This window comes from Drosophila gunungcola, unplaced genomic scaffold (genome assembly GCF_025200985.1).
Source record: "Drosophila gunungcola strain Sukarami unplaced genomic scaffold, Dgunungcola_SK_2 000001F, whole genome shotgun sequence".
NCBI lineage: Eukaryota > Metazoa > Arthropoda > Insecta > Diptera > Drosophilidae > Drosophila > Drosophila gunungcola.
Genome location: NW_026453197.1, coordinates 18,218,390 through 18,229,961, shown reverse-complemented (window position 1 = coordinate 18,229,961; position 11,572 = coordinate 18,218,390). Strand labels below are relative to the sequence as shown.

At 43.3% G+C, this 11,572-nt stretch overlaps 3 protein-coding genes across 4 annotated transcripts; 2 read left to right on the top strand and 1 right to left on the bottom strand.

The window, feature by feature from the left end:
• Positions 1-528: 528 nt before the first annotated feature.
• LOC128262608 (uncharacterized) lies at positions 529-2,410 on the bottom strand. Its single transcript, XM_052996972.1, has 2 exons — positions 2,024-2,410; positions 529-1,941 (listed from the first exon to the last, which is right to left on the bottom strand). The coding sequence occupies exons 1-2, from the start codon at positions 2,160-2,162 to the stop codon at positions 1,046-1,048; spliced, it is 1,035 nt and encodes a 344-aa protein (XP_052852932.1). The 5' UTR covers positions 2,163-2,410; the 3' UTR covers positions 529-1,045.
• A 60-nt stretch (positions 2,411-2,470) lies between these two features.
• On the top strand, positions 2,471-6,465 carry LOC128262589 (tubulin-specific chaperone D). Its single transcript, XM_052996929.1, is given in 7 exon segments — positions 2,471-3,516; positions 3,576-4,709; positions 4,771-5,190; positions 5,251-5,717; positions 5,779-6,216; positions 6,218-6,352; positions 6,354-6,465. Coding segments are annotated over 7 exon segments (3,570 nt in total). The 5' UTR covers positions 2,471-2,573; the 3' UTR covers positions 6,387-6,465.
• A 272-nt stretch (positions 6,466-6,737) lies between these two features.
• Positions 6,738-11,167, top strand: LOC128262597 (putative apoptosis-inducing factor 1, mitochondrial). 2 transcript variants are annotated; one of them, XM_052996944.1, is made up of 7 exons: positions 6,738-7,170; positions 7,296-7,534; positions 8,087-8,368; positions 8,425-8,527; positions 8,757-9,006; positions 9,063-9,877; positions 10,362-11,167. In XM_052996944.1, the coding sequence occupies exons 1-7, from the start codon at positions 7,059-7,061 to the stop codon at positions 10,778-10,780; spliced, it is 2,220 nt and encodes a 739-aa protein (XP_052852904.1). In that variant the 5' UTR covers positions 6,738-7,058; the 3' UTR covers positions 10,781-11,167. The 2 variants fall into 2 exon arrangements, with proteins under 2 accessions (XP_052852904.1, XP_052852905.1); XM_052996945.1 differs by having other exon boundaries at positions 6,739-7,170; positions 7,296-7,333.
• Positions 11,168-11,572: the final 405 nt, after the last annotated feature.

The window sequence follows — 11,572 nt, the reverse complement described above, 5'->3', positions numbered from 1 at the left end:
TTTTTCACAGGTTTCTTCGATTTGAGTTACTTCACTTGTAGCTGTTTTAATTTTGTCATATATACATTTTGGTTTATTTATGCAATAAGTGAAGGAATAAAATTTTTTTTAATCTAGTTGTTATTCCGCAATCTGGCATTTTTTAATTACTTAATTTTACATTATTTTTTAATAATATTAAAGTTATTTTATTCGCTAAGCCCAGCGCAATTTATAATTTTACTTGCAAACATATGTCAGAACTTAAAAAACCTCAAAAAAGATTTTGAAACATATGGAACTGAAATTAAAACAAAATGGCATACCTGTATCAGAATCACCATGCACGTATTAAACAAAATAGTTTTTAGTATTTCACAGATGAATTTAAAAACTTTTAAATTCCTTTTCTAAATAAAATTATTCATCTGAACTGCGTTTCATCCCGCAGGTTTCCCAGCAATCTCAAATCTCAGGCAGCGTTTTATGTTATTGGACCCTTTTTGTATGCGCATATAATTACGAATCTTTTAAAAATGCAATCTTAAATCATTCAAAATTCATTGTATTTACAAATCTACATTAGCATTTCTTCAAAGAAATGATTTATTAAAATGGTACCAAATCGATAGGACTGTTGAAACCATATTAAATATCCTCTAAAATATGTGTATTAATTATCTAGTTTTTACATAAATATTATATGTCAGCATCCTTTAGATTTTTCGATGTTCATTTCGTCCTATTTTTAATAAAATAAACTTAATTCTTCAAATATAAAATTGTTTATTATTTTTTACCTTTAACAGATGCAAATTATTTGCAAACTCCTATTAAAATGGCAAAATTTTAGGCAATGCGCAAATGGAAATTAGTCTAATATAATGCGTCGTTCTTATGACATACAAACATAATTGTTGAATTAATAACTTCAATATATATTTAGGAAGTACTGTTCATATAAATCCAGAAATAATATTTGTGTAGTTTCCTTTAGAAAACTGAATGTAAAATCGTAAGATAATTTGGGTGATTGCTAATTGGTAGAATGCTGGAATTGCGATTCTTAGATCAAGGCTTCGTTCTCGATCTTGACATCGCACTCGATCATGGAGCTGTCCACATAATCGTAGGAGGATGGGGATGGCGGGCTACCATTTAAGTAGCTGGAATTTGAGATATAGTAGGGCTGGCAATTATCCTGTTGAGAGGTGAAACTTGAGTCCGGAGCGGGCGTTAGTCTTGGCAATCCCACGGCTCCAGCACCAGCGGTCATTCCCTGGGACGCCTGCTGATCCTCCTTCCGGAGTTCCACCAAAATCCGGGCCATCTCCATTCGAAACTTGAGGTTTCCAATGGGCGATAAGGTCTTGACGTGCGGCACCATGCTCACCATGAAGCTGTAGTCTGAATCGTTTTTTAAATCCGCTTCGGCAGGATGATTTGATGTGACCTTGCCGTTGGAAATGGGTATATCGTACAAGGATGAGGGCTTTCGGCGACGAACCCTCTTCGTAGGCGGCTTGAGATGCAGGTGCATGGGTGGGCAGGATATCAATCTGGGCGACGGTTCATGATCGGACAGATGGGCAGTGGTTGAGTCCAGTGGCTTGATCAGGGAGCCACCATCCGATCCCGAATCCTGTGGCATCGAGGATTCCCTCTTAAATATATCTCCAATGATCTCAAAGTCAACGGAGTCATCATTGTCCAGATCCACATCGATGGCAAAGTCCACCAGACGGGTGGTGGTGTCGCAGTCATCCTCCGGCTGCTCGGCATCCAAATCGTAGGCCTCCGGAGCAAAGGGAACCAGACGTTCCGGATCGAAGATGTTGCGCATAAACTCCAGGGAACGGAAGTATGTCCAGTGGGACATGTCCATTCGTTTCTGTTGGATTTTGCGTATCTCGGCGCGGTAGCTGTCCCTCAAACCCTTGAAACGCTTCTTGCAGGTGGCAACTGGGGAAAGTACCAGAAAGTACCAGAGAAAACCAGGTGATATTTATAACTTGCCTGGGCAGAAAAACGCAAACACACTCACCATCCTGCTGCAAAATTTCCGCCACAATTGCCCACTGGGGTGCTCCGTCCTCCTTGCGATACGCCATGGACATGTTGGTGTCCCAAAGACATCGCCTTTTTGCCACCTCCGCTATCAGACGAAAATTATCTGATTTCATGGTTTTGCAGCAATCGTGGCTTGCCACAAAAGGCTCTTGTTGTTTTGCGATTTCTGATGCCACTTTCACCACTCACCGCGCCCACAGCAAACTAGGCGATTGTGTGAGCGGTTAGCAAATTAATATTGAAACCGGAGCCAAAAAACGTGACTTGCTTGGGCCCTTTATCTTCCGAGAAAATGGAAAGGAAAATAATTTCCGTTTGTGCTGCAAACTCGCAGCTTCGCTTTGCTATTCTGCTCTACGCCTGGCAACTCTGGACGAACAGCTGTTTTGCGGTATTATGGTATGGGCGACGAACGGCCACACCAATACGGTGGCAACTCTGCCAGCGAAACAAATGATTCACAAAATAATCGTTTATTTTTTGCCGGCTGTTGTTTTGAAACCTAATTAGATAGCGAAACAGTCATGTCGAATCCTGTGGAGGAGTGCAAGGATGAGGACCTGCCCGCAAATACGCTGGAGCATTTCACCGAACTACAGCAGGTGCTCGAAATGATCGAGAACATCAAACCAATTGGGGCTGCAGCCTTTGAAAGGGAATTCGAGCAATACGCCCAGATATTGTCGAGATATCAGGAGCAACCGCATCTGCTGGATCCCCATTTGGAGGAGTTGCTGGGTCAACTGCTACAAAAAATCAGACGGCCGGATTTGGACACCGGAGAATGTCATGCGGCCTTCAAATATCTCTATATTATTTGCAAAGTTCGCACCTATAAAGTATTGGTTAAATTTATGCCTCATGAGCTGAGTGATTTGGAGTTTGTCCTGGATCTGCTGGGCCAGCAGGATCCCAAGGAGTTCGAGCAGTGGGAAACACGCTATATACTGCTCCTGTGGATGTCCATTCTGGTCCTAAATCCCTTTCACATGTCCAGATTGGATGCCTACGAAACAACAACCAATCCCACTCTGAATTGCAGCCCATCCATTAATCACGTTCAGACAAAGACCACCAAGATGGAACGCATCTACGAGCTGATCCAGCTGTATGTGTCTAACAATGACACCTGCAGCAGCATGGCTGCCTATTTGGCCGCCAAATATTTCATCCGCAGCGACATTAAGGATATGTATCTGGAGCGATTCCTCGATTGGATCATGGAGCAGCACCAGGCGAATACGGTGAATGTCAAGTTCGGGCAGCTGGCTGCAGTTGCAGCTATTTTGAAGCACGGCAAACGGGAGGATCTTTTACCCTATGCGGATAAGCTTCTCCAGTGGATCACCTCCTGTCGGTACAAGGATGGCAACGACTTTTTGAAGTACAAGAACTATGTGAAAATTATCCAGCGATTGGGCTTGGTGCATCTGAAGCCACGCATTGCCAGCTGGCGGTACAAAAGGGGTGAGATTGGTTGGGTAATATACATATAAGAATTATAACTATATTATAAATTTTTGTAGGCACCCGTTCACTGGCCACCAATTTAACGCAGGCTGCTGGAGCAGGAGGCGAATCAGCTGCTTTGGAGGCCTCGCCAGAGGAGGGCGAGGAGATCCTAGTGCCCGATGCCATAGAAGAGGTAATTGAGGAGCTGCTGCAAGCCCTGCGAAGTGGCGGAAATGACATACGCTGGAGTGCAGCCAAAGGATTGGGCCGGGTCACCAATCGCCTGCCCAAGGAGCTGGCCGATGAGGTTATCGGTTCAGTAATTGATATACTCAATCCACTGGAGCCCCACGAAGCCTGGCACGGGGCGTGTTTGGCTCTGGCGGAACTGGCCAAAAGGGGATTGCTGCTGCCACATCGATTGGAGGAGCTGGTCCCTCTCCTCATGCAGGCTCTGTTTTACGATGAAATGAAGGGCTACATGTCAGTGGGTCAGCACATCCGTGATTCCGCCTGCTACATGTGCTGGGCATTTGCCAGGGCCTACAATCCGGATGATGTGAAACCTTTTGTGCAAAAAATCTCATCGGGATTGTTGATTGTGGCCGTTTTCGATCGCGAAGTGAACTGCAGACGAGCTGCCTCTGCCGCTTTCCAGGAAAGTGTTGGTCGCTTGGGCAACTTTCCCTTTGGAATCGAAATATCCACCACCACGGATTTTTATTCCGTGGGCATTCGGCAGAATTCCTATCTGAATATAAGTGATTATATTGCACAGTATGAGGTGTACAGGGAACCTTTGATCAATCACCTGGTGCAGCACAAAGTAAACCATTGGGATCTGGCCATAAGAGAGCTGACAGCCAAGGCTTTGCACAAGCTTTCCCTGCGGGAACCAGAGTATATGGCCGCTGTCGTTTTACCTCAACTGCTGGCCAAAACCGATACCATAGATATTAACTGCCGACATGGTTGTGTATTGGCCATGGGAGAGATTATTCTTGCCCTGCGCAAACTGGAGGAAAAGAACGATCCTCCTGTGACTTACTTAACCAATCAACGAATTGTGGAGCTGAACGAACTGGTTAAGACATTCCTAGATAGACACTGCTATCGCGGAATGAGCGGAGAGCTGATGAAGTCCTGCACCACCAACTACATTAAAAACTGCAGTCTGGCCAAGCTTAAGGCCACGAACGAGTGTTTGGGTAAGGATCATACAACTTTACTAATGCTGAATACATAATAAAAATAATTTTTATTTTCCAGGTTCTTGGCAAAAGGTAATAGACTCCTGTCTGGTGACCCAATCAACCTCCATTCGTGCCTCTGCGGTAGAGGCTTTTGGTGAACTCAGTGCTACTTATTACTGCTTAGACTCCAGACACGAGGAAAACGAAGACATCATTAATAGCTATTTGAAGGGAGCCGAAAACGATTTGGAGGAGCATATACGCATGGGATATCTTGCTGTTTTGGGGGTGCTACCATCCTTTATGATTCGTCCTCATTTGCCTGCTATTTTGGATAGCTTGGTTAAACATTCGCTGACACCATTGCAAGCTGTTCTTGTTGGTGAAATGGGTGGCCGTGAAAATATCCAGACTTACAGGTGGAGCGAGGCACGTACGGAGAGCGTCAGAGCCTTGCTTAAAGTCGTAAAAACAGTGGGATATAAAGAAGGAATCGGTGAGTCTTGAATCGCAAGTAATTAGTCTGTTTAAATATATATAATAAATCTTTTTGCAGATTCCTTTGCCGAGCGTAAAAACTTCAACAAGGTTATTGAATGTCTGCTCAAAGCTTTGGATGAGTACACCCTAGATAATCGCGGCGATATTGGTGCTTGGGTGAGGGAGGCAGCTATGTCATCGCTCTACGAAATCGTGACTCAGTGTCCTCCTGAATTGCTGGCCCCCGAGCATGTCCACGAGATCGTTGTAGGCTTTATGCAGCAGGCTGTGGAGAAAATTGATCGCACTCGGGGATTAGGCGGCCGCCTTTGTTGCCAACTGATTCATCATGAGCCCAGAATTCCACATATTCGAGAGCATACCAAACTCATTGAGATCTTTCCCACGGATGCTGATTCCGTGCTTTGGCTATTTGCCGATCACACATTCCCATTGTTCTGTGAGCTGCTTGCTCTACCGGATTACTCTAAAAGAGTGCTTCTGGGCCTGAGTGCCAGCATTGGTCAACTAACTGAATCTCTGGTAAGTTAGGGATCTTTTTCTAATTTAAATAATAAATTAATAAAACCATTCTCACCTACAGATTAAATATGCCTCAAGTGCCTTATTCCAATTCTTGCGTTCCAATCCCGAAACAGTGCCACGCCTTTGTGCCGAGGTTGTTCAGATCTTCGAGGAGCACCTGCTCAATGAGCGCGTTACCTATCCCATGCTCAGTTTCCTGGACATACTTATCGGATCTGGCACTGTGGAATCGGTCCTTCATGACGAAGAAAATACGTTTGCAGAGGATATCTTTAGGCTGTTGAACCTGGAGGTTAAGGGCTACAAGAAGCTGTATAAGACAGCTACCAGCATTAGTGCCTTTTGCCAGTTGCTCCAGGTTCCCCGTCTGTCCAAAAGGATTCTCTCCAAGCTTTCAGTATTCCTTGGACTGCAACATGTCCATGTGCGCAAAACCGCTGCCACAAAACTATACGAAGCGCTGGCTCTTCACGGCGATGTCACCGAAATTCCCGAGGGATAATATGGATGAAATCCTGACACTGCTCTCGGAAACGGATTGGACCATGCCGCTGGTCGAGGTGCGCCCTCTAAGGAATCAATTGTGCCACCTTTTCGGTATTAAGGCCCCTGTGAGTGGAGCAGCTGCAGCATGCCGCTTTGCAACAGGCAAATGCGGATAAATGAATTCTCGGCAATACAAGTTAAGCTAATGCATTTCCCATATTTATTTAATGATTTTGTTGCACAAATATACTGACTATGCTTAAAAGCTTTAAAGATATTTTATTTTACGGAATTTTTTTATCTGAGCAATAAATAAAACGGAAAACTTTTTCTTACCTATAATTTAATAAAATTATATTAAGGAGGCTTACTTGTTTTTAATATTTTAAAAATTAAATCTGCTATTTGAACTCTAATTTTATTTTATTCAAATAAAATAGGGCTTCCGTTTCCGCTTAATTTTCCCAATGTTTCAATAAGAACTATACGGTATTTTACGTGTCGGGACATTGTCCAAAACTGTTTGACATTTTCGCATCAGCCGGCGACGGTCACACTGAGAAAACAACAATACAAAACAGGCAAGGGAATGAAAAATAAAAGGAGGCGGACGACCGATAAAACCGAAAAGCAAGGAGGGATTAAGGAGTCGAGATCAATAAAACCCCGCCGGACATCACACGGAGAAATTTGTCATAGAAATTGGTTTTTTTGTAAACAAAACACAAACTCGCACACACCACCACACACACGTTTCTTTCGCCGCCCGCACTACGCGTTGTTACACAATTGTAATTGTGGAGTGTCCAAAAGTGTTCCGGATTCTGAATCAGAGACAGAGTGTAAATCGCGATGAGTATTTGGGGAGTCCGATGTCTGGCGCAGAAGTTCATCCGGCAGGCCTATATCCTGGCCAACCGGAGGATATTAGCTTCCGTGCCGCAGCGATCGCCACCGGCATACGGTAAGTGAGGTTATGGTCGGAGTCGGATCTGTATTTGCAGATCTCTCTCTCTCTGTGTTTTGCATGTTTTCCGTTTTACTCGTTTACTAATCTTGTCGTGTCTTCTCTTCCTCCTCAATTTTTAGCCATTCTCCGGCCGGCACACAGCAGCCTCTATCAAATGGTAAAGAAACGCACCCTCGAAGCGCGCACCAAATTGCAAGCAAACAAATATCCGAATCATCAAGCCTGCGTCGTCAAGCCCTCGGCCACGCCCCCCAATCAGGAGGGCGAGGAAGCGTTTGTGGAGGCCACCGGTGTTTCCAGCTTTGCCAATTCCCAGTTTCAAGCCCCTTCTGCCCAGTCAGAGCCACTTTTCAAAGTGGTATCCATCGCTTATCCCATTCATCACCCACATTAGTTGTCTAAGATCGGAAATGCAAATATGGGGAATTTAAACCTTAAGTATTCTCAAGAATCTTGTTAAAATAATTCTTAAAAATCTTTTATAATGGTTTGCATATGATAGTAGATTGTTATATTTAACAATATAAGCAAAACTGAAACTAAAGTAGTGAAATACCATGCTGCAATACGATTATTTTTTACCTTAAAACACTTAAAATTTATTCTTTCTTATTTACTAAACTAAACAGAAATTAGCACTACAAAACTAATACTTTTAACCAGAAAACCACGTAGGATTTCTTATAATTACAAGTAAATACTTTTTGCTTCTCTTAGTATACACTTATTCAAAAGTGTTTAAATATTCAAAAATAATACTATTAGTACCAAAATATTCAGTTTTTCCTTTTATTAAAAATTTAAAGCATGTATTTTATTAGCTTTAGTTTTAATAATAGAATCCCAGTTTGCATCTCCGCCCAAAAATTCTTAAAAACATTGTTTAACAAATATATTAATATGTTTTTAGGGCTTTGCTGAAAGCAAGACAGTTTGCAGTCCCAAGGATGTACTGAAATCGGACAGTGCGAAACTCAGCACCAGCCAGCCAGTCTTGGATTCCTGCAAGCCGACGAATGCCTGTGAGGAGTTCCAGCGCAAACGCAAGGAGACGAAATGCCAACCCTGCAACGAGGATGGAACTGCTCCCGGTGGCAGTGGTGGTGGCGATGAGGACTGTGAATGCCGGATGAGAGACTTTCGGATCAAGTGCCTGCTGGGTGCCCTGGCTGCCCTGCTTTCTGGTGGATTGGTATGATTGCCTCCAATACTTAATGACAAACCGCTAATTACTTGCCAATTTTGTAGCTCACTTGGTTCCTGACACGGGACACGGATGACAGTGAGGCCAGGAAAGCCCAGGAGGAGGAGGAAGAACGGAAACGTAGATTGATAGCTGGACTAGCTACGAGTAAGTGTATCTAAAGCCCATTAACATCGTTAATAATATAATAACGAAATATAAAGAAAGTTCTAGACTGGCATTAATTGGATAATTATTACGAAAAAATAACAAACCATGATCATGGCGAGATCATTAGGTTTCTAGAATTTAATACCTTTATATGTAATCATTTGGATGTTTTCTTTGAAGAACCAATTTATTTAACCAAATTTTGTGTTCTGTATTACTTTTTTAGGTCCGCCCACTTCTGAGGACCTTCCCAAGCATGTGCCGTATCTTATTGTTGGGGGTGGAACCGCCGCCTTTTCGGCTTTCCGAGCCATCAAGTCCAACGATGCGAAAGCCAAGGTTTTGATGATCAGCAATGAGTTCCGCAAGCCCTACATGCGCCCACCACTGTCCAAGGAACTGTGGTACACACCCAATCCCAACGAGGATCCCATCAAGGACTACCGATTTAAGCAATGGACGGGTTCGGAGAGGAGGTAGGTCCAGCATGGTTATTATTAGTAAACTTATTAACCCATCCATTCCTTCACAGTTTGTTCTTTGAACCGGATGAGTTCTTCGTTGATCCCGAGAATCTGGAAGACAGTGCAAACGGAGGAATAGCCGTTGCCCAAGGATTCGCTGTGAAGAAGATAGACGCGCAGAAGCGCATAGTGACACTAAACGATGGCTACGAGATTGGCTACGACGAATGCCTGATTGCCACTGGCTGTGCCCCCAAGAACCTGACCATGCTCCGTGATGCGCCGCCCAGTGTGCTCGAGAAAGTAATGGTCTATCGCACACCCGATGACTTTGATCGCCTGCGAAGACTGGCGGCGGAAAAGCGTTCCATTACTATTGTGGGCAATGGCTTTATCGGTAGTGAGCTGGCCTGCTCCCTGGCTCACTACTCGAGGGAGAACAATGGCGGCAAGGTATACCAAGTGTTCCAGGAGAACGCCAACATGTCCAAGGTCCTGCCGAACTATCTGAGCCGCTGGACAACGGCCAAGATGGAAGCCCAGGGCGTCTGCGTCATTCCCAATGCCAGCATTCGATCAGCGGTGCGGGATGAAGCCAATCTAAAGTTGGAGCTAAACAATGGCATGACCTTGATGTCTGACGTGGTGGTTGTCTGCGTTGGCTGCACACCGAACACAGAGCTTGCCGGTCCCAGCAGACTGGAAGTGGACAGGAGTCTCGGTGGTTTCGTAGTCAATGCAGAGTTGGAGGCCAGGAGGAATCTGTACGTGGCCGGCGATGCTTCCTGCTTCTTTGATCCTCTGCTGGGCAGGCGACGGGTGGAGCACCATGATCACTCGGTGGTCTCTGGTCGGCTGGCCGGCGAGAACATGACGGGAGCAAGTAAGTTACTAATCTCTATATGTTTTATATTTATACCCGTTACTCGTAGTACAAAAGTGTATATTGTATTCGTTGAAAAGTATGTAACGGGTAGAAAAAAGCGTTTTCAACCCTATATTTTTGATCAGGATCAATAGACGTCTCTGTTTGTCCGTTCTTCTAAACTATAAAAGCTAGAGATTTAAGTTTTAAATTGCGAAATTCTAAGAAATTGTGGATGTAAGTTATTAACCGGTGTATTTTATATTTGTTCATGTTTATCGAGACACACAAAAATTTGCAATTCGAAACAGTATATTTTTGGATATTTAAAAATTCAAGGTACACAGTTGGCGCCGCCTAAAAATGTAAAATGTATTTTGAAATTGATTAACTGAGTAACGCATATCTAATAGTCGACGCACTGGATTAAAGCGTTATTAATAATTAATAAATTAATTATATTATTATTTATTAATGTTGATATTTTTTCCGTCACCCACAGAGAAACCGTATCAGCATCAGAGCATGTTTTGGTCCGATCTGGGTCCTGAGATCGGCTACGAGGGCATTGGCTTGGTGGACTCCTCGCTGCCCACCGTTGGAGTATTCGCCCTGCCCTCCGATTCAGCCAATCGCGTAGACCAGTTGTCCGAATCCAGTGGTGATGGCTCCATAAGCGCCAGCTCCAGCGAATCGACAAAAAGCGATGCCGTCGTTAGCCCAGATGGCGTTACCTGTGATCCCGATGAGGCGAACAACTATGGCAAGGGTGTGATATTCTATCTTAAGAACGACAAGATCGTCGGCATCCTGCTGTGGAACCTCTTCAATCGGATAGGCTTAGCTAGGACAATAATCAATCAGAATAAGAAGTACGATGACCTCAATGAGGTGGCCAAACTGTTCGAGATTCACGCGTAGAGGACCGAGTGTCCCTAGGGACCAAGGAGAAGAAAGCTAATCATTATCCTGGAAAGCTAATCAGCCCGCAACGAAACAGAAACCGAATCAGAACCGAATGCCTTTAACTATGTGTTTACTGTGTACATATGCAACTAACTACTGCAACTAGATACGAACGGCAATGGCGCAATGCAACAGAAATTTTAGTTTTATTATTTTTGGAATAAACCTTTTTTTGTAGTCGACGACATTGTTACGGTTATGTGTGGCAGCAATAGGCGTATCTGCATGTAAATATGTAAAAGTCGTGGGAGAGCGGATATCTGTTGAATTGTGTGTATTTTTCCTAATAAAAGAATCACCTAATAAAATTTGTTGACAAAAAATTGACCGTAAGACCAAGAATTGTTTACATTATGCATTTTCACTGTTAAAAACTGATGCTGCTTGATCATGAATTTGATCATTATTTAAATATATTTAAACATTTTTGTCTTCGTTTATAATAAAATAAATCTAAAGGACTTGGGAACTTACCATGTTTTATTTAGTGAAAGAGTGGTTGTGAAGGTTTTTTGGAAGGCACATTTACTTATTATTCAAGTTAAAATGTATTTAAAGATTCTGAGAATTCTTAAGGAATTCCTCAACGACTCAGACTAATTAAGCAGCCATCTGTCTTGTAAAGGATTGCACCTGGCTTATTAGGGTATAGCAGATTAGCGGCCAATATGAGAGAGAATAACTCAAGGATCTGAAAATCGCGAAATAATACAGGTAAAATCCCAAAAGAAGAGTTACCTATTAGGT